Source organism: Bos grunniens, chromosome 23 (genome assembly GCF_055505025.1).
Source record: "Bos grunniens cultivar Pamir isolate PY7600 chromosome 23, Bosgru_T2T1.0, whole genome shotgun sequence".
NCBI classification, from domain to species: Eukaryota; Metazoa; Chordata; class Mammalia; order Artiodactyla; family Bovidae; genus Bos; species Bos grunniens.
Window position 1 is genome coordinate 52,498,258 of NC_141187.1, and position 26,161 is coordinate 52,524,418.

At 50.5% G+C, this 26,161-nt stretch overlaps 1 protein-coding gene and 1 long non-coding RNA gene across 14 annotated transcripts in view; one reads left to right on the forward strand and one right to left on the reverse strand.

The window, feature by feature from the left end:
- The first annotated feature begins 5,728 nt into the window (after nt 1-5,728).
- The window catches only part of MYLK4 (myosin light chain kinase family member 4), a 70,606-nt gene continuing 50,173 nt past the window's right edge, over nt 5,729-26,161 (forward strand). For 4 of the 13 annotated variants that reach the window (XR_015152640.1, XM_086370485.1, XM_086370488.1 and 1 more), the window contains exons 1-2: nt 6,181-6,366; nt 7,742-7,952. Coding sequence is in view for 9 of the 13 variants with exons in the window: in XM_086370485.1 (XP_086226611.1) it covers nt 7,800-7,952 (153 nt within the window). In the remaining 4 variants the exon portion in view is untranslated. Of the gene's footprint in view, nt 6,367-7,697; nt 7,953-11,619; nt 12,028-26,161 lie in introns of those variants that run through there. The other 9 variants (XR_015152641.1, XM_086370486.1, XM_086370493.1 and 6 more) reach the window with 6 other exon arrangements.
- LOC147347864 (uncharacterized) lies at nt 9,232-12,222 on the reverse strand. Its single transcript, XR_015152644.1, has 3 exons — nt 11,702-12,222; nt 11,190-11,311; nt 9,232-10,546 (listed from the first exon to the last, which is right to left on the reverse strand). It is a non-coding gene; the product is annotated as an uncharacterized LOC147347864 (long non-coding RNA).

Here is a 26,161-nt window from a genome sequence, read left to right on the forward strand (position 1 = left end):
CAGCTGGAAAAGATGATGATTCATGCTGTGCAACAGAGTCTCTAACATTTGGACCTGAACACTCTCACTTTTCCCAGTTGTTTAGAATGGACTCAACAGAAGCGTGAATGCTACCTCACAGCAAGTGTTTTATTTTGTTCTTTCCTTCTTAGGCTTAAAGAATCAACGGGAGGAGATGTTCTTGTGGAACGAGGCAGAACGAGGGGCACGAGGCAGAGAGAATCCTGCGGGGTTGGGTTGGGATTAGAGAACTATAAGGATGAACTCACAGCTCAAGAAAGTTATGCTTCCAGCTCCGTCCACGGAAAAGGACCGGACAGTCCAGTAGCTAAGAGCCCTCTTGCCTTGGTCTTGGTTTCTAAATGCCCTTCTTCCCTGAAACGAACCAGGGCTGCTCTGAGAAATGGCAGATTCTAGAAGAGCAGGAAAAGGACGTGGGGAGCTTCGGCGTCTCTTTCTGCCAGAAAGTCAGGAAGTGCCCCCCTAGAACAGCAGGGGTATGTCAAAAGTATTTTGACCAAATCCGGGACAATTTGAGCATCACAATGAATAGCACAGGGCATGTGTTTTATGTTCAGAAATGATCCTGAAAGGAAGGGTATCAGGATGGGGATGGAAAGCTTCTTAATGAAGAATATCAGTTAACAAGCGTAGAAAATGATGGAATTCAGAAATCACTTCACAGTCAGTGTGGTGATAGCCGATTCATGCAAGAAAGGATACTTAAGTCACAGAGTGATAGATTGTTGTGGAATGGGATACCCATAAAATCTCACAAGTTGCCTATTAATTGCAAAAGGAAAAGGATAATTTTATTATGGAGAAATCTAGCAGACACTTCCTAAATCAGATCACCAAATTATATGATTACTCACGGTGCAAGCCTCATCACGTACCACCTGTCGAGACATTCTGAGAAAGACGTGCCATCAGTGACGTGGTTTTCATGCCCTGTGGTTTACCTGGTTCAAACTATGAGGAAAGATCCAGCAATTCAAATTGAGAGACATTTTACAAAGAAACTGGTCTAAAGTTAAAAATATAAAAAATATCAATGTCATGAAAGGTTAAAAAAAAACCTTGGTTTTTGTTCTCTGAAAAGATAAAAAGGAGACTGAAAAGACATGTCAACAAAACGTGCTGTGTGATTTTTGGTTGGATCCTGTGTCTTATCTCAGGAGACATATGATAATGTATTCGGGGTAAAGCTTCATGAGGTCTGTAACTCAGAAAAGAGAGAGATGGCAAACATTGAAAATAAAAACCTTGGTGAATCCACGTGCAGGGTGTATGGATATTCACTGTACTATTCACGCAAATCCTCTGTAGGTGGTAGGTTCTAAAAATATAAGTCGGAAGGAATGGAACATTTCTAACGAAAATTATACCAAAGTGCTATGAGCTTCAGAAACGTATTTCTGAATTATGAATGGTATTGAGCCATGTACTTGGCTCCTGTTGAATATCATATATGTTTTCTAAGCAGTAGATTAACTCCATGACTTGTATTTACATTTTACAAGAAAGTTAAAAAAAGATATAATTATGTGGACGAGTTGTACAACCTTTATAGAAGTAATGAACTGGAACATTATTTGGTACTTCTGAGGAGACCAATTTTTAAAGGGCCCTAGATGTATTTTTATCTAGTTTTTTTCAATCCTCCTATTTTCATTTTTTATTACATGAAATTTAGCTACTTACTCACTGTCACCTGGACATTTTAAGGGTCTAATATCAGCAGGGTTGTAAACAAGTCCGAATGTTCCATCACATCACTGTCCTCCCGGCTCAAAGCGTCCTCTCCCCAAGTAGAAAGTAAGAGATACAAATTAGCTTTAAATTTCTGTTAATTTTCTACTAATTATGAAACCCTACACCATGCGACATTCCTTCCAGGAGAGAAGAGTGAGATCTTGGCTCTTTCCCACCCACCGTTCGCTCTTCCTTTCTCTGGCCCGAGATGGCCTGGCAAGCGCAGGGTGTGATTTATGACTCCTCGGGTCCAGCCTAGGTCACCTGGAACAGCCGGCCACCAACTGTTGAGTGTCTCTTTTTTTCCTCTTAACAAGTTTCCCTTTCATTATTTATATTATTGGGTTTTCTACTTTCTAAATTACTTTTTTGAAGTATAATTTGCGCACCCTACATTTCACCCATCATCAGTGGACAATTGAACTACGTGTTAGGAAACACACTGAATTGTTCAAAATGTTTTTTGAACGTTTCCGTCACCTGAGTAGATTTTGCTTACAGTTCATCCTTGTTCCTACTCTCAGCCCAAGGCAACTCGAATCTGCTTCCTGTGTCTACAGATTTGCCTTTTCTGGACATTTCATACAAAAGGGAAGTTTCAGTCTGTCTTTCTGACTCTCTTCACTTAGCACAGTGTAGCCAGGGTTAGTGCTGCATTCACTTCTACTGTTGAGTAGTATTGCATTTGAATGGCTACATGGAGTACTTTTCTCCATTCACTGAATCCGCTGCTGGACACTGGACTGTTTCTAGTTTTTGGCTGCTGTGAATGACACTGCTGAACATTTGCATGCAAGGCTTTGTGTGTTCACGTGTTTTCATTTCTCTTGGGTAGATGCCTGGGAGAAGAATTGTTAGGTCAGATGGAGAATAACTTTAACAAACTGCCAACCTACTTCCTAAGACCTGAATCATTTTGCATTTCCTCCAACATGGGTGTTGAGGGCTCCAGTTATCCCACGTCCTCACCAACGTCTTCCTGCATCTGTCTTTTTATTATAGCTCTACAAGTGGGTACGAAATGTTATTTCCTTGTGATTTTAATTTGCATCCCTCTAATGACAGATTTTTGAGCATTTGTGTGTGTGTATTAACTATTATATATTTTCTTTTATAAGATGTCCTTCAAATCTCTTGTCCATTTTTAGAATTGGGTTGTCTTCATATTGTTGATTTGTAAGAGCCTGTGTCAGGATATGAGTCTTTTATCAAATATATGGTTTCACAGTATTTTCTCCATGTCTGGAGCTTGTTTTTCCATTTTCCAATGGTGTCTTTTGAGGAGCAAATTTTGAATTTTGGTGAGTACAGTGTATCAATTTTTGCTTTCCTGGATCATAGTCAATGATGCTTTTTGAAAGGAAAGTTTAATAGCTGTGTAGATCGCGGGGGGCCTTTCTTTGCATTTTGATATTTATGAAGATGGCTGCACTCCTGTGTGTACACATGCAAGAGCCTTGCTGTTCTGGGGCCTCAGGATGCCGAGCAGGCGCAGGAGCTACCAGCACTGCCCAGGCTGTCTTTGCACCAGCCAGCACACAGAGTCTCTGGCGATGCCTGCCTCGCCCGCTCCATGACGGCACACTCTCTTGCTGGTCAATGTCCATTGAAAGCAATCGCAATTTCTATGGCTCTGTGGAATGACGTTTTCTAAGGTTGAAGAAAGTGAAAGTGTTAGCTGCTCAGTCGTGTCTGACTCTTTTGTGACCCCATGGACTGTAGCCCGCCAGGCTCCTCTGTCCATGGAATTCTCCAGGCAAGAATACTGGAGTGGGTTTCCATTCCTTCTCCAGGGGATCTTCCCGACCCAGGGATTGAACCCAGATCTCCCGCGTTGCAGGAGGATTCTTTACCTTAGATTAGTATTTCTATAAAAGATTTGTGGCTCCAAAATAAGAGGCAAATCCAGGGGAAATGTCTGGAGCTGTTTCTACCTCTCCTGTGAGGTTTTCCACTCGTGCCATCTGTAGAGACGCTCGGCTCCGTGGACTTTGGGGGGGTGAGGCGGGGAGGCCCCAGCGGGTGTGCCTGCTCTGCCTGTTTTTCTTGGTGGTCAGCATCGTGCCAGGCTGCTTGTGCTCGGCGCTGCTGCTGCTTAACTTCAGAAGACAAGCAGCCTGAGAGCAGTCCTTTCAGTTGACTTTTCCTTTAGGTCAGTTGCTGCTGCTGCTGCTAAGTCGCTTCAGTCATGTCCGACTCTGTGCAACCCCATAGATGGCAGCCCACTAGGCTCCTCTGTTCCTGGGATTCTTCAGGCAAGAACACTGGAGTGGGTTGCCATTTCCTTCTCCAATGCATGAAAGTGAAAAGTGAAAGTGAAGTCACTCAGTCGTGTCCGACTCTTCGAGACCCCATGGACTGCAGCCTACCAGGCTCCTCTGCCCATGGGATTTTCCAGGCAAGAGTACTGGAGTGCGGTGCCATTACTAGGACAGTGAGGCACAGTTAAAAACCTTCTCTCTAGTGAACTCTGGTATTTTGGTCACCTGATGTGAAGAGCTGACTCATTTGAAAAGATCCTGATGTTGGGAAAGATTGAGGGCAGGAGGAGAAGGGGACGACAGAGGATGAGATGGTTGGATGGCATCACTGACTCAATGGACATGAGTTAGAGTAGACTCCAGGAGTTGGTGATGGACAGGGAGGCCTGGTGTGCTGCGGTTCATGGGGTCGCAAAGAGCCGGACACAACTGAGCAACTGAACTGAACTGAACTAGTGATCAATCAACAGATGTGTATTGAATACATATTGTGCATGAAACTGTCTGCCTGTGATAACTTCATGTCTGCGACCGGGACCTCTCCCCTGAAGTCCAGGTTTCTGTCTCACAACCTATGCAATTCAGATATCTAACAGGCCTGTCAAACACGGAGGGCCTGACTCCCCCCAGAGTCACGTCTCCATCACCACCAACCTCAGCTCCCTCCTCCACATGCTCAGGAAAAAACGTGGAGAGTCATCCTTGCCTTCCGGCTTCCTTTCACTCCTCACATCCAATCCATCGTAAATCCCGGTGGATCTAAATGAGTATAAAGTCCTGGGTGAGATTCCAACGTGGAATAGGAACATCAGGGAGGAACTCATGAAGCCTGAATAAAGTATTTGTTTTTGCTGTTGTTTAGTCACTAAGTCATGTGCGACTCTTTGCAGCCTGCCAGGCTCTTCTGTCTGTGGGATCTCCAGGGCAAGAACATTGGAGTGGGTTGCCATGCCCTCCTCCAGGGGATCTTCCTGACGCAGGGATCAAACCTAGGTATCCTGCAATGCAGACAGATTCTTTACCATCTGAGCCACCAGGGAGAGAATGCCATCAAATTAGCCGAAGGCCACTCACCTGGCTTTCTCTGGGTGTGGGGATTTGTCACCTTATCTGTACTTCACAGTTTAATTACTCTGAGGAAACTGATAACCTCAAGTCAGTTCAGTCTTTTCCATTCTGTCACGTAATCTATCTTTCACAAACACATAATATTGTGAAGTTACTCTGCCTGAAGAGCAAAGTTCTCTGGTCCTAGAGAAACATCCAAAGTTTGGCTTTTTAAAAGATTTTATATAATTTTTATATTCTATTCAAAATGAAAATGTATTCTTATTTAATATGGAAAACACGGATCTGAATTAAAGATAAGAACTTAAATCTTTGAAAAGCAAGAGGCCACTAGAGATGGGTTGGGGTGGAGAGAGGGGGGTCGGCAAAGGCTCTGAAAGACGAAAATGGAAGGATTGTAGGATCACCGGTATCAGTTTTATTTTTTGGGGAATCGAGGTTTTACGCAACTTCAGTAAGTCTAGGAATCCCCTGCTGTTGGGAGCAGGCAGGTGGTTTGTTGGCACTGGATTCCCTTTTCTTGGCTGAAGACGGGGAGAGGCAGAGTGTTGTTTGCAGGGAGAGTTTGTGAAACCTCACTCCTGTTCTTTGTAACTCCCCCGCACGCCTGTGCCTTTGAACTTTCCCTGGAGCTGTAAATAGCTGGAGATGTTGCAAATAATCTTAAGCACTGAGAAGCTTAAAACTGTCGAGTGCTTTTGCTGGCAGAAGCTCTCTCCTATTGTAGTGGGATGTGTTCAAAGTGTAAGGTGGGCCAAAAAGGTGGGCTTCCCACGCTTGAACCCTCCATCTGGGAACGTGCTCGAGATGCCAAGACCAAAAAGGGAGGCAGAGCGGGGCGTGAGATGGCAAAGACAAACGCAGCTCTGTCGTCCTGAGGCTGCTGCCATCGTGACGTGACAAGAAGGTGAAGGTGATATTTCATCCACCGTTGTGGTGCGTCCTCTCCTTACCTGACCTCTGAAATGGAGCCATCGGCTTTGAAAAGCCTGGTGTCTAAAATTAATATTCTTCCCCATCTGACTAAGAAGGCAACAGCTGAGCAACATGAGATCAAGGACCATCTGAGTTTAAACAGGGGCTCAAAGTGGCATTCGAGAGAGAGGCTACTTCCTCCCGGAGTGGACACTTGTCTTTTCAGAAGACTTACTCTGATCGCAAGGCAAGACCTTTACCAGGGGGTTGAGTAGTCGTTCTGAACTCTGCAAACTCCCCTTTATCTGCTGGAACTTGTGCTCGACGCTTGGAGTGGTCTGGACCCCAGCATGTCCTCTTATAAATGGTAATAACTCTATTTTCTTTCTTTCTATGTTGTCTTACATAGCAAGTTTTATCAAACTCCAGGCAGAACTTAATGTTTAATAGTTCTCTGCAAAATTTTTGTATCTTGGACCCAAGCTTTTGTTTTAATGTGCTAATTTTTATGTGGCTTCCTGAGCCAATTTGAGCACCTTCTACAATGATGTATTAGATTTTAGTTATAGTTTGTCTTAGACGTAGCTGTGAAATTCTTATTATAATAACAGATTTTTTCAGGGCAACTTGTAAGAACACTAATGATGGTCTGTAGTATATTTCACAGAGCTCTGGTTGATCCTGTTCACATTTTAGTGTGGATAAGTTTATGGTCTTTCTACGGTTGAGTAGAATTATGTAGAGCATTGGATTTTAAATAATTTAGAATTTCAAAGTATCATTTTATTATACTAAAGGAGTTGAGAAAATGAAAGATGAAGTTTTGTGGGGATAATTACAGATGATTTCAAATTGAGAAAAAGGAGGAAGAAGCAATTTCCAGAAAATCTCCAACAGGGGGCCTCTGGAGGGAACCAGCCACAAATTTGCATCAGCTCCCCGAAATGGTCAGGAGATGCGTGGATACAGACACCCTTGTGGGGCTTTAGTATCGGAGCAGTAATGAGCCTATTACTTCGTTTGTAAGTAATAGTGTAAGTGTTACTAGTTGTAACACTTGTAAGTGTATCTAGTGTGTGAAATCTTCAGTGAAGTGTAAGTGTATGTAGGGTGTGAAATCTTCGGTGCTCAGCTGCTAATGACGCAGAGAAGGGTGTCTGGGAATCTCGCCTATGTGAGAGGACTGTTAGGAAGCCAAATTCTTTTTAAAATAAACATTTTAAGACGTAGGCAGCAAAAGGCTCTGAAAATGGCGCATTTGGTGAGACCACTCCCCCGAGGGGGCAGAATCCCCAGGGGAGGCCAGGGGGCCCATTCCTCACGCAGCATGCCCTTCCCATGTCCTTGTCCAGGGCCAGAGGGGCAAGGCCAGCAAGCCAGTTAAACCCGAAGAGACTGTCTCCTTAAACCGGACGCTTAGCCTAGATCTTCTCTGAGGCAGTGAGGGGGCCATCAGCCGCCCCGTGACGCTCAAGTTGCTTCTCAGTATTTGCTTTTGTAGGAAAAAGAAGGGAGAGAAAGCTTTTTCCTTTCAAAGTTCCAACGTGTGAAACTCAAGTTAATATTTGCATTTCTCTTCCTCATTTGGGGCCCTTTCTCTAGTTAAGATAGAAGCAACCTCAAACTTCCCGCTGTACATTTTCCCAAAGAGTCAAACGTGTGTCTGGGTGATGGGAGCTCTGTCTCTCCCCCTTGCAGTGGAGAGAAGAGTCGTGATGACTGTGTCCTCATTCACAAATCAGAGACCGAGGGGGCAGAGACCACGCTCCAGACACGAACTTCCTTGGACTCACCACCAAGATGCTAACAGTGAAGAGGCTGGAAGGAATCAACGCGTGTTACTGCAGTGACCAGCTGGAGAAGATGGCCTTTTTCCAGTGCATGGAGGAGGTGGAGAAGTGCTTTCTGGAAGAAAGTTCTGGTGAACAAGATCCGAGATCTGGAAAGAACCAGGTAAGCCACGCCCGTCCGTATCTGTCGGACGGTTTTCAGATTCTGTGTGTCGTCACTGGTGTAGAATTAAGGAAGCTCTAGGGACAGGCAGACCCGAGCTTCGTTCCCTGGAGGTGTGCCTCCAGGTGGGTGCGGTCGCCACTGGGAGGCCTTTGAATGTGCAGCTCTCCCTGTGGGCGCCACCATGCTGGGTCACGAGGGTCGTGTGGAAGCGCAGTTTCTTAGGAGGGCTGGTTTGGGCATGCAATCTGGAGAAGCACGTGAAGGCCACAGCTGCTCTGCAGACGTTTCCAGTTCCCTCAGGACCCCGAGGTCCCCACGGAGTAGGGGTCAGGGCTGTCGACAGTGGCCGCTGGCGACAGGCTGGCGGCAGGCCCCGTCCTGGCAGCCGGCTCTTCGGGAGGTCCCTCGCCGAGCGTGGGGGCTACTGCTCTGAGCGGCGGATGCCCCTGTGTGCCAAGCACCCAGCACCGGCTCCGTCACGGTGAGGGGTGTCCTCGGGAGTGGACCGGCGGGCTCTGTCCCCTGCTAGGCCCCCTGGGTCCCCTCCCCCTCCCTCCCGGCTGGAGGGGGCCTCACCTGGAACTTGTTTGTCACCCTGCCCGACGCCCTCCTCAAGGTCGGGACCCCATGTCACCCACCTCGCCTGCTCTCCTGCTCATGGTACCAAACAGGCTCCGAGAACGTTTGCAGAACAAACAGGCCTGTTTAAGTGTGCCCTGCATTCCCCTGGGTAGGGAAGATCCCCTGGGGGAGGGCATGGTGACCCACTCCAGGGTTCTTGCCTGGAGAAAACCGCTGACAGAGGAGCCTGGGAGGCTGCAGGCCAAAGGGTCGCAAAGAGTCGGCCATGACCGAGCGACTTCACTTTCACTTTCCTCTTCGTCCAGCTTCTGTTCCGAAAAACCCTGTCCAGGTAGGAAGGGCATTTCTAATGGTACAACAGATGGTGGAGCACAGCTGTTAGGTGTGAAGAGGGGAGGAGTCTTTTCCCTGTGAGTACAGAGAGATAGACCTTGCTGGATAGGGGGAACGAGTCGGGCTGAGAGTGGTGTTTGGAGACTGCCCTTCCCCTGTGGGCTAACATCTTGTCCCGCATACACCAAGAAGACACTTCCTCGGCAAAACTGAAGTCAGATCCGAGGACTTCCTCATTCGGGCTGCTTGTGATGCAAATGAATAATCAGAAGGGTTTCCTTTTCGTTCATTAATTTCTGTGGAACAGGGGAGACAAAGTATTCTTATAGGCTAACTTTGAAAAAACCAATGATTTGTATAGTTTTTTTTTTTTTCAAAGTTCTTTTTTTTTTTAATTTTATTTTATTTTGATATTTGGCAAAACTAATACAATTATGTAAAGTTTAAAAAAAATGATTTGTATAGTTTTTATGAGTTTGATTAGGTTTCCAGGATGCTTTTTCGCCAAGTTCTGTGATACAAGTTTTGTAAGCAGGCAAGATGGTACTAGGTGGAAACACGAAGATTTTCAGGGAGTTTTGGTGATGATCTGCTCCAGAGAAATCGAGTGAGTGGGAAGTGAAATGCTTTAGGACACTTCTGAGGGAACGCCTGAGGATGCTGGCCCTGCGGTCCTGACAGAAGGTCCTGTGTGATGGGTCTGATGTCTGGCGGCGCCTGCGCCCGGCGGTCACGGCCGCGCGGAAGGTGGGGAGGAACCGCCGCGTGTCCCATTCAGTTTCTCGCCGAGTGGCTCAGGGCCCAGAGGTGTCGGCAGTCAATCTCCCTGTCTCTCCCTCGCCCTGCGGGGGACGGACGGGCCTGGACGGGAGGCACAGAGCCCTTCTCCTTGCCGTGTCTGCCAAGGCCACAGGCCCCGGGGCCCTCGCTGGCCCGGTGAGCGGGTGCCCGGGCGGCCAGCAGGCCTTGGCAGGGCTGGGAGGAGAGGGCCTTCCAGCGGCTCGGATGTCGTCAGGAATGCAGACGGAGCTGGGCTGACACGTCTCCATCTCCTGCTGGGGCCACGGGAAATCTTCACAATCCCGGGCCTTTCTCTCCAGGGACCATACAAACATGCCCACCATGACTCTCTCCACCTCTCCTCTGTCTCTTCATCCCTCCTCTCTTTAGGAAGATTAGCACAGCTAATCATAGTAGGAACCCTCACTGCGCTGCCCTGAGGAGAATTTACTCTGCGTTGCAGGCGCTCTGGTGACAGGCACACTGCTCGGAAGGCCTGAAGCACAAGCTCTTTCTAGAAGAGTCTTTTCTCGCCTAACGAGAACAAACTGCGCGTTCCACAACTTACATCCTTCGACACAGTTCAGCGTAGCTCAGATTCTTTTCCTGCTCCTAACCAGGTTTCTCTGTCACTCATTTTGCCTCTTCTGGCTTTACTTTTGCCTCTCTTCCTCTCTTCCTCTGATTTTTTTGAATTGATAGGACACCACATTTTCTACTTTTGTGCTGTGTTTTGTTCCTTGTGCTTTCCAACTTCCCTTCTGATTGTTTTTGAAAGGCTTTTCTTATATTCTCTTATATTCTACATACTGTTCAAAATCGCCTAAGAAGTGTAGAATTCTAAAAGCTTGTGGCGGAAACACTGGGCTTCCCAGGCGGCACTGGTGGTAAAGAGCCTGCAGGAGACGGAAGAGATGCGGGTTCAGGCTCTGGGTCGGAAGATTCCTTGGCGGAGGGCGCAGCTCTCCTGTGGGTGGCCGCAGCTCTGGAGTGGCTCCCTGAACGCACTCCAGTATTCTCGCCTGGAGAATTCCATGGACAGAGGAGGCTGGAGGGCCATGATCCATGGGGTCGCAGAGTTAGATGTGACTGAAGCGACTTAGCACAGAGCAGAGAGACTATGATAAACCAGCTGGAAAACCACACAATACGGTGTTGAAACAAAGTGAAACTTAAATGAGGGACGTGGCACGTGTGAGTCATGGTCTAATAGCTACCGTGTGCGTCGTTAACTCGGAGTGGTAACGACTCTCATAACTGTGATTAGCAGAATTTCACAGTCAGATCCAGCGTTTCCTCTTCTGTTGTTCTGTTACCCGTATAAATAACCACCATGCTGTATTTCCCTCAGATCTGACTTGCTGTCTGATACACGCAAACACACACACACACACACACATTCTTTTTTCCCAGTGGAAGACCAAGGAGCTCCTGTTCTCAGCAACCTGAGTCCGTTCTCCCCTGCGGTTTTCTGCCCCCTCTGCTGCCCCACTGGCTCTACGCACCCTGCTTTTTCTGCTCAGGCTTGTGTGTGCTCACCTCCTGTCCTCTGGTCCTCAGCCCCTGCTCCCCCAACAGGCACGGTCCCCAGGGAGGAAGGGACCGTGCGGAGGTGGCGGGGGGTCACAGCTCCCGGAATGCTGAACCACTGGGCACAAATGCTGCGAAGACCAAACAAAACAAAGTATTTATGATCAGGATGTGAGTAGGCAGAGCAGATTGGGACAAAGCCTGGGTCTCCCTGTTGCGATGGCAGTCGGCGCATTCAATAGCAGGCGGCCCTTCCTGCCTCACCGCGGTGAAATTGTACTATCAGCGGTGGTCACCGAGATTATAACTTGGATCTCAAAATAACGCAGCTGCGGGCGGAGGGTTTGTTATGTTTGAAGCCGTGCGCCCCCTCCCGCCCACCCTGTGCCCCTCGCCCGCGTGGCAGGAAAAAGCTCCCTGGCGGCGGCCCCGTTTCCCTGGTGCCTATCGTCCTTGAACGGGAGACTAGCGTGCTCTCCACAGTGTCACTTGCTGCCAGCCGGCCTCCCTCTACCCTGCACCTGTTTCCGATCTGTCACCCGGGCCATCATATTTTTCCTTTTAAAGAGGCAGATTAGCCGTTGATGGTGTAACTGGAACCGTCACCGCGGGGTCCCGCAGACCCCGCCGCTCAGCACCGCCTCCTGCCCGGAGCAGAGTTCTGCCTGGAAACGAGCTCGTGCAGGGTCAGGGCGGGAAGGGTAGGATGGACTTGTCACTCAGAAGAAAAGGCGTTTGGATTGCAGGTAGCCTGTGCCTTCTCTCGTCTCCCGTCCTCTGGCGTGTGCTCCGGTCCGTGATGACCCGCGGAGGTCACCGACAGGCGCCTGCTCTTGAGGACACCCAGGTAGTAACGTGGCCGCTGTCCTGGCTGAGTGTTTCTGGCCGGGGAACGGGCTCGCCCCGGCAGACGGAATGCATGCCCTGCCTTGTCCTCCCCCGGGAAGGCCGCCCTGCAGGGGTGGGATCAGGAGAGGTATGCAGCCCTTGTCAACATCTCCAAGTCTCCACCAACTTTCGGGGAACCTGGAGGCAGTCATTCCTGACGTGTATGAAAGCTGGCGTTCTATTTTTGTCTGTGAGAGCTAAAAATAATGTCAGCGTGTCCTCTTCTACTTCTTATGTAACTGAGGGAGATAAAGTGGCACCAAAGCACAGCGTCCTTTCCCCTTGCTAAGAAGTGTCTGCAGAAGAGTGGCCGCCTCTTCTGAGCAAGCTCCCGAGCACAGACGGCCTCCCTGCCTCTTCCTTGGGACCTCTGCCCCTCCCTGCCTTTCCTGGGAGGCCACAGCTGCTCTCAGAATGGGCTTCAGTCAGGAAAACAGGAGAATTTTGAAGTAAGAGAAAGAATTCAGATTCTAAAGATTTTAGCGCTTCCCAAGAGAGAGTATTGTATCTGGGAAATCAGTTCTTCCTACTTGTTTAATTCTTTCATCAATTAGCATAGAATGAGTTATTTTTAGGATAAAGGAGGCAGTTTAGCAAATACTCTAGGAGGTGTTCTGAGTTGCTTTTCCTACCGGAAGTGGTTGTCAGCAGAGCTGCTTATCGCCGTCTCCCCCACCGCAGGGACTTCTGGCTTTTTTCTGCTTAGTCAAGCCCCTTCCTTGAAATCGTGCTGTCCCAGACGCACTCTGTACCTGTGTGTGTATTGCAGGTGGTTCTGTGCTTTGTGCACGGAAACAGTATGATTTTCTTCACTTCTCCCAAAGAAGTAATTTTTGCCTCTTTGGATTTGGCCCCTATTGAAAATGCGTGAATTTATGGTTAAAAGTCTCTCCCGGGGAGTTGGCTGACATGTGTCTATGCCGGCATGTAGATATCTGTCTTATTCAATAAGAAACCACCAGCTCTGCATCTGGGTGGTGCTCGGAGAGCCCGGAACTCGAGGAGCCAGGTCCCCGTGGGGCCCTGCGCCTCTCCGGGGAGCCGACAGGACGAGTGTTCCTGTCACTGGTGCCCAAGCCCGGCTGTGTTTGGCTGTTGCACACATGCTCCGGGGGAGTTGGCTGATACGTGCCTGTGCCTGCAATAGACTTCTGTCTATAGGGGACGCACGGTAAAGAACGGCCCCTCCCCTGGCTCTGAGCGGTGGCCCCCAGGAGTGTCCCGAAGGAGGGGCCGGCAGGGAGCTGAGCTCATTAGGAGTGCTCTGGTGTGTGTCTTTTATAAAATGTCGTTGTAACTTTCTAACAGTAAGGAAAATGTCTCTTAAATTAGGTTTTACAATATACCCTCTTCTCTTTTCCATTGTGAATGGTTATTTGGAAATGCGGGCGACCTCTTGTCTTAAGAGTGTCTACAAGAGCAGTTTTAGGAACTCCCTTTCCAGGGTGTCAGAGAATGCCATCTGGACGTCAGTCTTCACTGAAGAGGTAAAACCGTGGAAGGTATCCTGACACCCTGGGAGCACGTCTCTGCTCGTGTGGAATTCTGAGAGTCCCAATCTATGTCCGTGTCATTTGGGTTCTCAGAATCGTTGAAACTGTGATCGTTTTATGTCATTTGGTGGAATAGGGAAAAAAAGGTCTTATTTTCTCTCTCTAAAAGTTAAATCAAAGTAGTAAAATTTACAAACATTGCAAATCAAGCCTGTGATTCTGTTAGAAAATGATGAGCATATGGATAATGAAATTTCTAGATACAGTTGACCAAACTGTGTCCCGATCCACTTACCTAAGACATGACGACTGTAAAAAGCACGTTTGTCTATCGGGGTTTCCCAGACCAATTTTTCTCACACTCCCTTCATGATTTTTGCTACATCTACACATTACTTTTACTCCTGTTAGTTAATATAATATTTTCACACATCAAGTCGTTAAAAATATTTAGCAAAAGCAAGAACAGAGTGGAATCACAGTTTCGATGTGCTTATTCTAGATTTTCAAATACACAGTAACACACGTAAATAAATTTGAAAATGGTTTCTAGTTTACAACCCCCACGTCACCCCAAGCTTCTAGTAAAGAGGTGACTTCACGTCACCGTTGGGCACTGGCCTCGGGCTGCCGTGTCCAAGTCTTCCGCCTGGGCCGTTGGGCACTTTGGGCTTTATTTTGAAATTTCTGCTCAAAACATAGCAATGATAACAAAGACAGGGAGTGATAAGCAGACAGTGGTGGCAAGCGAAGAAGCCCAAAGTGTCCCCCTGAATGCAGATGCATAGGAAACTGCCAGGTCAGGTTCACCTGGTGCCCCTCGCTGGTTCTCCCCGCTGTCACTGAGGTCCCGGCAGACAGTGGGGCCAAGGCGGGCGTGCATGTGGGGTGCTGGGGGTGTCCTAGGGGTGCACTCGGGGACGGGGAGCGGGGACCCCTGATGGCTGCACCGCCGGGCAGGAGGGCCTCAGAGGGTGAGGCGGGGGCACGATCCTCTGCCTCCTGTCACACCAGGGCCTTCTGCAGGGTGATGCTGCTGCTAAGTCGCTTCAGTCGTGTCCGACTCTGTGCCATCCCATAGACGGCCTCCTACCAGGCTCGCGAGTTCCTGGGATTCTCCAGGCAAGAACCCTGGAGTGGGTTGCCATTTCCTTCTCCAATGCCTGAAAGTGGAAAGTGAAGTTGCTCAGTTGTGTTCGACTCTTAGCGACTCCGTGGACTGCAGCCTACCAGGCTCCTCCGTCCATGGGGTTTTCCAGGCAAGAGTACTGGAGTGGGATGCCATTGCCTTCTCCACTGCAGGGTGATAGACCCCCGGCATTTCCAGCTGTGTGTGGGTGACCTGCACCCTCAGTTACAACTTTGGTCAGGGAGAGACACGGGCTGGTTAGTCCACTGACGGTGCAGAAGCGACAGACCCAGCCCAGGGCTGCCCTGTGAGCGTGGCTCTGGCTTCGTCCCCCCGGGGTCCCGGGGAGCACAGGTCACTGTGGCATTTCCATGATGGTTACGGGGTCAGGGGGCCGGGAAGCACAGACCTTGGAGGTCAGCTGCTGCAGGTCTTTCTCTGAGGGCAGCCTTCTTCACAAGTGGCTGGGCAGCCCTTGGCAAGCTCGCTACCAAGTTCCCATGTGGATGCAGCCAGCAGCCGTGAGGCAGGCCCTGGGTCTCGCAGGCCCCTCACAGGGTGGCTGACCTGTCCTGGACCCCGGCCTCTGGCTTTGGTGCCACCTCTTCCTGACTCCCCTGTTCTTTAGGCTCCTGCACTGGAAACGACCCCCCAGGCCTCGAGCTGGGAGCTTGGAGTCTGAGCAACAAGGCTGGGGTCGTGACAGGCAGGCCGATGCTCCAGTCCGTGACCAGGTGTCAGGAAGTTCTAGAAAGAGGCAGAGAGCAGACTGGCAGTGAGGGGTGTGTGAGCCCAGTCTCCGGGTTGTTTAGTAGACCTTCAGCTTGTAGGCTTTGCCTTGCAAACATGAGTGGAGAACACGGACGCCACCCTTCCTGTTACTGTGCTTTGTGCACCATTTAGGGCTTAGCTGATGAGATGGTCGGTACACGGCGAGTGCAGAGAAAAAAACCGAGCCGGGCAGTCAGGCAAGAAAAGGAAATTTATTAGAGGGAAACGAGAGGGTGACTGGCCCTTAAGGAGAACCTGTGTCCTCCCTTTCTGATGGGGTCTTTCTTATACCCCGCCAGTGAAAAATTCTCGGAAGGGATGGTCATGTAGTGGGAGGTCTGGAATCTGATGGTCTCGCAGCTTTAGAAGGTAGGCGCCAGTGAGAGAACGTCGTTTGGGCAATCTGTTCAGTCTCAAGGGTCACTGTGGTTGTATTCTTCGTTTGCGAGGTCAACATCATGAGCCATCTTATCAGTGAGGCCCCACGTGGGCCCTATTAGGTGGATGGCGTCACCGACTCAATGGACATGAACTTGGGCAAGCTCCAGTAGACACTGAGGGGCAAGGAAGCCTGGTGTGCGGCAGTCCATCTGGTCACAAAGAGTCAGACGTGACGGAGCGACTGAACAAAACAGAACAGGGGGCTTAAAATTAAGGTGGGGCTAAGTATAGAGATTAACTATGAAGACAAGATTTTAATTCATGAATGTATTTTTTTTCTGCGTCCCAGAGAAATGGCTCTCCCTTCTGAACAGCGCAGAAGCTGTATGATGGCGCGTCCCCTTTCAGCTGTGCGATTCCAAGCCCAGCTCTGATCTGTTTGGCGCTGGCAGCGCGCAGGTGCGCCAGACAGTTGACTGCGGACACCTGACCGGCAGACAATGGGCACTGGCAGGGGCCGCTCCGCCCGGGCCTGGCCCAGGGCACCTGTCAGTTCCGGGGCCGCGTCCAGCCTGGGCGTCTTTGAGTCCAGCGTTTGTATGGTTTGCAGGACGGTTCCCCGATCTGAAAGGGGTTGGAGCTCCCTCGGGCACCAGGGGCAGGACGGAGGCAGCAGCAGGAGGTGTAAGCTCTCAGAGCCTGTGCAGGCCCAGACTCCCGAGTCTCTCAGGCCCCTTGGGTTCTCAGGAGAGGGCTCAGAAGATGTTCAACATGATGACCGTCCAGCCTCCACCCTAACGAGGGGTGTTCCCAAAGTGCCCAGAGAAGGGAAGGCTGGAACAGGCCAGGGAAACACGTGATGAGTCTATGCTGACCAGCTCCGTCTGTCCTGGGACCAAGCAGTTCTCACAACGAGGTCCCTGGCCCCCCTGGGGGACCCTAAGACTCTTTTGGAAGTCTGCATGGTCAAAACTGTTTTCTCCTCTGTTCTAAAATTTTTGCCTTTTCCGCTGCTTTGACTCTTGCACTGATGACATCAAGGCAGTGATGAGTAAGACTGCAGCACCTCTGCACAAAATCAGGCCTGGCACCAGCGTGTCCTAGCAACCGTGGCGTGTTTCCCCACCAGACACTCAGACACAACAGAAAGCTTTAGTTTCTGTTTTCTAAAGAGCCAGGTTCCTTAAGAATTTACTTGGTGAAGCAGGAATAAAAATGCATCTGATTACCTGTGTCAGAGCTGAAATATTCACTTAAATATTCACTTTGTGCCTGAATTCTATGCTTATTTGCTCAGTGAAGAATCTCCGAGCACCCACTGAGTGAAGAGGAGGCAGAGTTTGATGAAACGGGGTCGTTTATTTAAAGGGCTCACAGAGCCTGCAGCTCAGCATGCTTACACAGAGGGGCTTATGATGGGGTCTTCCTGTAGAACCCTCGAGGGCTTCTAGTTATTTCAAAATTTAAAAATGGATGATGACACGAGTAAGGTCTTGTTTCTTCCCAAGCTTCTAGGATGAGCATGATGAGTTGACAGGATAATAGAAGCAAGTTTCTGCACTCGTAAGGCTGTGTTTGTATTTTACTCACGGCTGCCTGATGTGAAAAGCCTGCTCACTGGAAAAGACCCTGATGCTGGGAGAGACTGAGGGCCGGAGGAGGAGGGGGCAGCGCAGGATGAGACGCCTGGACGGCATCACTGGCTCAGTGGACCTTGTGGGCACCACCGCCATCAGCTCTGACGGCCGTGATCTCCAGCATTTGTGCTGTTTCCTGTGTTCCGGGCTCCGTGCTCAGCTCTTCATCCCAGTCAATCCTTACAGTGGTCCTGTGAAGCTGTGTAGTTGCTGTTTTATAGATGAGTAAACCGAGGGTCAGTGAGGCCAGTCACCCAAAGTTACAGCTCTGTGCCACGATGCTCTGTCTGGATGGATTAGTTAGTCCCACACATGGAACGGGCAACGAGGTTCATTTGTAGGCCATTTGGTGTTGCCGTTCAGTTGCTAAGTTGTGTCCAAACACTTCACTGGAATTTAACTCACAGACCATTTAACTGGATTTAGTTTTCAGAAATCAAGCATTAAGTATTTGAAAACCACCTCTGACGAATTTTCCAAGGACAGCTTATATCTTCTTCACGTTATCGGATGTGCTTCTCACCTTTGCTGTTTGGTCAGTTGCTCTCCTCCCTGATGCAAACACAGCCAGACTGGGTAGACAGATTGAAAGAAAGGGCTTGTTTCTTTTTCTCAGCAAATTGAGGCTCTTTTCTGGAACTGATGTCACAGTGACCTCCTGTGGGAAGAAGCTGCAAAAGTTGCCGCAGTCCTGCCGTGGGGTCAGAGCACTTTTGGCTTGTCCTTCCAACTGGGTTTTAAAAATTGTTTAAATAATTCATTAATTGAGGGATAGCTGATTTGCAATATTATATTGATTTCAGGAGTACAACACAGTGATTCAATATTTTCCTATGTCCGTTTAAAGTTGTTACAAAGTCGTGGCTTTATTCCCGTGCTGTGTGGTGCGTCCTCATTGCTGGTCCATTCTGTACACCGCGCTTCTCGTCTGTTAACCCCACACCCCTACGTGCCGCCCGCCCTTCTCTCTCCCGTTTCGTGACCGCTGGAGTCTCTTTCTGTTTGGCTTCTGCATTCATTCATACAATGTTTTAGATCCTACATGTAAGTGGTATCATACAGTATTCCACTGAGCAAATGCTGTCTAGGTTTGCTCTTTTACATGATATTTACATGTTGTTTTACATGATATCATTTCATTCTTTTTTAAGGCTGAGTAATATTCCCCTGCATAAACACACACACGGCATCTTTATCCATTTGGCTGTTGATGGGCTCTTCCCTTAGCTCCACACCCTGGCTGCTGGAAGCAGTGCTCCAGAGAAGGCTGGAGTGCGCGTGTCTTTCTGGGTTTGTGTTTTTGTTTTCTTTGGATTGAAAGATTGTCTGGTGCTATATTTTTAGTTTTCTGAGAAACCTCCGTGCTCTTTCCCACAGTGGCTGCAGCTTCCAGTTATCAAAACCAGTGTCTTGAGGCTGCCGTCCGCCTGTTCTCAGCCACTGATTCCTGGGCAGAGGAGAAGCCAGGAAACAAAACGTTGGAACTAATGATTTTCTCAGACATATAATAAGGCTGTAAAATTATAAGCTAAATGCTGTGTGTCAGCGTACCTAAGATATTTAATTTCTTTGTTGTATAATACATAACAGTTTTTATAGTCTGTAGTTTATTAACTGTAGTCATAAGTCTGGACTCTTGAATGGATCTGACTTTCCACTACCTTTAGCTGGTGGACGATAGACAGGGAAGGTGGACGATCCAGGGACCAGCTTGTCCCGCTTTCACCGTGCTGCTCGGTATTTCTGCAGGTGCTTTACACACACTGTACTTAGTGAGAAAGTGCGAGGTGAGCCGTGGTTGCTGTGCGCACAGACTGGTGTGAGACCACAAGCGTGGATTTCACGTCCCCTGTGCTGCCTCTATGACACTGAGCGTATTGCCCAGCCTTTCATCTGCTTCCTCATCTGGGGTCAAGAGTACCGCCCCCAAAGGCTTGCTGTTGTCTAAAGCAGGCTACACAGAGCTTGCTGTGGAGAGAGGCTCACAGACCACACGTGGGTGGGCGTTGTCCGCAGAGCTGGCTTCCCCCCTGGGGTCTGACTGCTCTCCTGCCGAGAGCCCCACCGTCCGCCTTCCCGAGGGACTCTCCTCCTCTCCTCTCCTCTCTCTCCGCCCGGGAAGTCCTTCCCAGTCCCTGGGAACAGGCTTGGAGGCCTCATTCTCTCTCCTCTCCTGGGCCCTTGCGGGTCCTTCTGTCCTTCAGGGCCAGATTCAAGCCCACCGCGGTTGGCTCTAATCCAGCCTCCCGCATCGCCCTTCCGGGACGCTGTGTGCCCTGTGCCAAGTGTGCGGGCAGTTCTGATGCCCTTTCTGGTAATTACCTTGGGTTTGGCCTCTGCTCCTGAAAAGCTGGGGCCTCTTCCCCGGGGGAGCCTGCTCTAGTCCATCGTGCCTTTCACGGCACCTGCGTCACGCGGGTCCAATCTGTTTGTGTTCTAGTTATTCCTAACACGGTTTAGGGACTGTTTCGTACTTTAAACCTTAGACGTTAGGATAATTATTAATATACTTATTTCAACTCTTCAAACAAAGTCACGGGCAGGGCCAACCTCCAAAGAGCAGGATATCTGGAATAATATCGGTGGGGGAATTTTCCCCAAGAGTCCCACGAGGATGTGCTTGAGTGCGTTTTACTCATCTTGATGCGGGCAGGGTGGCCTTGGGAGTCAGCGTGACCTGACACACAGATCAGAGCATCGCCCCGCTGACCTGCTGCCTCCTTCTCTCAAATACAAATTTGTCTACCAGCCTGTATTCTGAAAATGCTCTCACAAAATCCAGGGAACATTGTTTACGGTCATGGCCGAGAGGCATTGTATAGATTCTGAAGTCTGTTTTGAGATTAATTTTCCAAGAAAGAATAAGTTTATTTGAACACGGTTTTTATTTGTTTCTCTGAGGTATTCTGATCTTTAACAGTCATCGTTTTCTGTGTGATGAAGATGGTCATTCACCACAGACCAGAACCTTGTTACTCAAAGGGTGGTCCATGGCTTGCCAGCGTCGCCTGTGAGCTGGTTAGAGGTGCAGACGGTCAGGTCCCTCCCAGACCTGCTGGGGAAGAATCTGCATTTTAACAAGGTCAATTGGTGACTCCTGTACTCATCGAAGGGTAAAAAGCGGTAGAATATTCACTGCCTCCTGCAGTTGACGGATGAAGGGTTCATTCACGTTTACTGTAAAAAACTTCCTGGCAGGAAAACAATCGCTACCACGGTTGTGAATACACGCTTGCGTGTTACAGGCATGTGAAAGCGTTAGTCACTCAGTCACGTCTGTCTCTTTGCGACCCCATGGACTGTAGCCCGCCAGGCTCTGCTGTCCGTGGAATTCTCCAAGCAATAATACTGGAGGGGGTTGCCATTCCCTTCTCCAGGGGATCTTCCTGACCCAGGGGTCGAACCTGAGTCTTCCTCACTACAGGCAGACTCTTTATTGTCTGAGCCCCGAGGGATGGCCTTCATCACACACATGCGCACACACACACGCACAACACTTGTGTGCATGCGTGTACATGCATGTGTGCGTGTGGGCGTGTGTGTATTTAGTGTGTACATCTTTCCAGGGGGTTGTCAGGCTATTTCTTGGGAACCAGACAATATCCTTTCTTGAACATTTTAAGAACATATTTTCCTTGATAAAATAAATAGGTCTAAGAATAGTTCTTTCCATTAGATTTCTCAGGCAGACAAAACACAAAACTAGTACTAGGGCCAGTTAGATGAGCTGCGGGAGGGACATGCGAGGTGCTGGGCGTGGCCTGCCTCCCAGTTAGATCAGCTGTGGGGAGGGACATGTGAGGTGCTGGGCGTGGCCTGCCTCCCAGTTAGATCAGCTGCGGGAGGGACATGCGAGGTGCTGGGCGTGGCCTGCCTCCCAGTTAGATAAGCTGTGGGGAGGGACATGTGAGGTGCTGGGCGTGGCCTGCCTCCCCGTGAGGTCACTGGTCCTCTCCAGATGGACCCCAAGTTCCTGGCCCTTTTGAAAGGCAGGGTCCCTGACGAGCTGCTGTGTTATGGAAATTCCTTGGTCAGCCCTTGTCCACAAGGCAGCAGGTGATCTAACTGAGAAAAGGGATCATCTGTGAGGCCCTTCTAGTGACGGAGGCCCTTCTAGCGTGTAGGCATAGCATCTTGTGGGAGGCGGCTGGATCCAGGGCATCTATTCAGGGAGGCCCTGCTCCCGAAGCTCCCAGGGTTGGGGGGAAGGTCCCTGTGTCTGGAGCTCTGGAGTCCGCCTGGGTTCCGCCCCTCACATTGGACAAGTGACCTTGACTCTGAGCATGTGTGTGGCTCTCTGATATTTGCTCATCCAGGGCATGTGTGCTAAGTTGCTTAAGTCATGCTCGACTCTTTGTAACCCCATGGACTATAGCCCGCCAGACTCCTCTGTCCAAGCAATTCTCTGGGCAAGAAGGTTGGAGTGGGTTGCTGCTTCCTCCTCTAGGGGATCTTCCTGACTCAGGGATTGAAGCTGCATCTCTTGTATCTCCTGCACTGGCAGGTGGGCTCTTTATCACTAGCCCCTCCTGGGAGGTCCCAGGGCAGCATTTCCCAAGCTCCTGCAGATGAGAATAGCCTGTACGTGGTGGGTATTCCAACCCCAGGCCCCTGGAACCACAGCGCCAGGCTCCCCATGAGGGACCTGTGCCTCTAACGCTCTCTGGGGCTCCTCAGGGACCCCATGTGCCCTAGGGACCCCACCTGGTTCCAGTCCAGCTGACTCTCCTTCCCTCTCTGGGCTAGCTGGCACCAGAGGACACCCACTGCCAACTGAAAAGATAATGATGTGTCTCTGCTGGGGGTTGGTTAGGCCGTAGAACAGATACGATACTTGAAATATTTGGTCTCTGTGTGTGATGTGCACTCATCATGCATCTCTTCTAATCAAGTTACTCTTGTGACCCCTGACGTCTCCTTAATTAAGGCTGAGCACAGCACGCATGTCAGAGGGCTCTCGGTTCTGAGGAACAGGTGAGTGCTGGCTGCTGTCATCGAGTTTCTTGCCCTTCGTGTGCTCGCTGGGTCTCTGGGGATCGTGGTTGCGTGGGAGGCGTGGGGACGCTGGCTTTGTGTGCGTATCTCCACTGGGTCTCTGGGGATCGTGGTTGCGTGGGAGTCGTGGGACGCCGGCTTTGGGTGCGTGTCTCCACCGCCACCACAGCTCTCTTACCTTTGTGTTAGTTGCTGCAGTAAACATTTTGTGCCGTAAGTTGGGTAGCAAAAGAGGATTCATGATGATAAAATCAACAGATTAAGAATCTTAGCAGAAGGAAGATGTTACACAAGGTTTAAGGAAGAACCGGTGGTCGGGTCACCCTGTGTCCAAGCAGGTGGATGGGCCTGTCTCTGTGGAGAATTACACTGAAGCGGATCTTCCATGAATCGACTTGAGAGACTGAATGAAATCCAACCTGAGCGCTCTGGGCCCTACACGTGTCCACAAATAGCTGGAGAGGGCACCCGTGGACAGCGGGTCAGGGGAGGTGGCGGCGGAGGAATGTTTGGGAGGAACATCGAAGACCAGGTGGAGAGAAGGCCTGGCTTCTGCAGCGTGAGGCCTCTGGAGCGGACACGAAGGATGGGGCAGTGCCTGTGGCCATTCCTGCAAACCCTCCCCGTTTCCAGCTCTGGGGCCCGAGTGACAGCCTCTGCTTCCCTCCCAGAGTGCCGGTCCCACACCAACCTGGACACCAGTGGCCTTTGGGCTTCCCTCAGCACGGCCCGCACAGAACAGCAGAACCTGCAGGTGGGGCGGGGGGTGCCCTTTGGAGCTGGTGGTGAACTCCGTCAAGGCCAGGACCCAGCTCAGACAGATGCTCTGGACGGGGTGGCCCAGCAGTCTGTGACCAGAAGTGCAGAGACTCACAGGCTCCACTCAGGCCGAGTGGAAGCCTTTGCTAAATGCCTCCCAAGAACCATTCCCGCTGGGCTCCAGCGAGGAGGACAAAGAAATGCAGTTTGCAGAGCCCAGTGTGCTAGCTGTCAGCCACTCCGGCGCCCACATGCGCTGAGGGTGACCTGGGCGTTGGTGATGCTGCCCTCCTTGGGGCTGGCGCGCAGGTGTGCCCAGTCTGCGCGGAAAGCGCTCAGCGCCGCAGATGCGTGACACTGCGGCTCCGTCTAAAAGATCATCGTTTAGCTGAGGTTGAAATGTCAGGCTGTCTGGAGCAGGAGGAAAACCAGATGGGCAGTCCCAGCTTGGTTCCTGGGGCCGGAGGTTCTCTGTGCTCGGGCTGAGTGTCTGGGCCGCGCCTGCAGGCGGGCCCCTTCAGGGCTGTCTCAGGTCTCACTTGGGTGAGCAGAGCGGGGTCAGCCCAGGTGCAGGCGGGTGTCCACCGACCGCTCGCTGCAGCGAGGGGTGGGCCCCAGCCAGCCATTGCGACGGCCACTCAGTCTTTGCTGCTGCTTCTCTTCTTGGCCAGTCCCCTTAATGCTCAGTTCAGAGCCGAGTCTCCAGGTCCATTTGGAATAGAAGAGACACTGGGTCCGTGAAGCTGGACTCACGGAATCCGGCTTTTGCCCCGCTACTCTCTGAGCACGCAGCGGGAGTGCAGGGTGGGCGACATGTACGCCCGGCTCCCCTCTGCCCTCAGTCTTAGGGAGCAGGCAGGCGAGGAAGGGGCGTGGAGGGCTGAGAGCGGAGCGGGTGTAGGGGGGTTGCCTAGTCTGGGGGCACTGGGGAGGTCCCCCGGAGCAAGTGGCGTCTCGGCTCTCACCTGACACGCTGGCATTCAGGAGGCGCTCAATAATTAAGGCTCGGAGTGAAGGGGGAGGCAGGCGTCAGGAGAGGAGAAGACACCCTTGCTGACCGGCCCGGCCAGGCCGAGAGAGCGGGAACCTCAGGGCTGCCCGGAGCCCGATACCAAGGTGGGGGCACCTCCCCCAGCTCCGACTTCCTGCTCACAGCCCTGCCTGTGTTTTATCAGCCCTGAAAGTTAATTCTGGTGGTTCCAGGCCTCATTCCTGGGACTTCTTAGAAATGAAATACACTTGGTGCCACTTCCCCTCCTTCTGAAATTACTGTTGCTATATTTTTAGTACGTTTTAGGGGAGTAAAAAGCATTACTTACCTCTAGTTTTCCACATAACCACTTCTGATGACTACCCCTTTTAAATAGCTTTTTTTTTTTTTTTCAGGCCATCCAGCCTGAATTAACTTTTCTGTGAGAAAAGGTCTTTCGTGGTTTATAAATTTTCATGCAGGATGCTAACTGCCAGGATATTCTTGGATCACAACCAGAGGCTTAACCAGCCTCCCTTAACGATGAGACGAGGCGGGCCTGAGCCGCACCTGGACACAGTGGCTCTTTCATGGTCCACGTTCAAAGTCATGGCACCTCCCGGCTCAACCTCAGGACGTCAGGAATTCTCTTTAAAAACCTGTTTCCTGGAAATGGGTCTTTGCTGTGCTAATGGATAATTTTTCACTTCATATTTTTTTAAGGTGCATAAATTCTATTTTTTCCCCTGGCAAATAGAGAAACCCCAGGGTATTGGGGTGTGTGGTAAGAGCCTCCTCTGTATTAAACAGGACAGAGCATCCCTGTCCTGGGTCTTTAAATATTTCATTAGCAACCGGGGGTTCTTACACTGACTCCTTCTTCCCTGTCCTCCCCAGACACTGGACTGATTATTTTGATTAAAAGTGCTGAGTAAGAGAATGTGGCCTGAGAATTAGCCTCGTAAGTAAATGCCCAAGGCTTTAACCACAGAGGGACCTGCTCTGGGGCTGTTTAGAGTTCTCTATTCGACGTGCCTTTAAGGGAAGCTGGGTTTTTGAGGCCTGACTTCCTCCTTTGTTTTCTCATCCTTTCTCCTCCTGCGCTGAGTGATCCTCCTGGGCTCGAGCGTCACTCCAAGCTGGCAAAGTTCCTTGGTGCAAAATTTTCAGAGCTGCTCCCTCTGGGCAGTAGATTTCCTTCCCTGTGCTTGGTGGCCTGACGTCCAGGCCAGCTGGTGACGCCTGTGGGAGAAGTCCCTTCCTCCATGGGCTCAGCCCCGGGGGCTCAACCACCGCTGACCCTCGATCCACCCGTCTCCTCCCCGGGCGGCTTTGCTCAGCCTGTGAACCACACACAGCGGACATCTTGCTGGAACGGCGAGTTTGCTGTCAGCCAACTATCCATTCGTTCCTGGGGAACCGCTGACAGCTTACTCCTAAGACTCCAAATAAAACAATGCGTTTGCGAAAGACCATGGTGGGTTTCCCGGGAGGACGGTGCCTGAGGAGGTGGATGGTTGCTGGACGCGTCCCCACCTGGATGGGGCAGGGCTGCTTGGCCCAGGGGTTCTGCTGGGAGGACTGGCTCCAGTGACCCTTCTGGGTTATGTCAATGAAAAATCACAGAGGCCGTGGCTCCCAGTGTGGGTTTTAAGAGGCTCCTTTGTAGTTCGTCAAAAACTGCTTTCCCAGGGGTTTTGGTGTGTAAACACTGAGACATACCTCCGAGCGGGAACCTCCTAGAAGGAAACAAAATAAGGCCTTCAGCGTCTCCCCAGGAGGTTCAGAGTCACGACAGCACATCTGATGAGCTGAGCCCACCGTCTGGAAAGTGTCCCCAGAGGCCTAGGAGGGCGTCTGGCCCAGCGCTGCAGGCAGGGGGCGGGCAGGGCTGCCAAGTAAAGGTCAGGAGCCCCTGCAACCTGAACTCCAGAGGAGCAGTGCATCCGCTTTAGCGT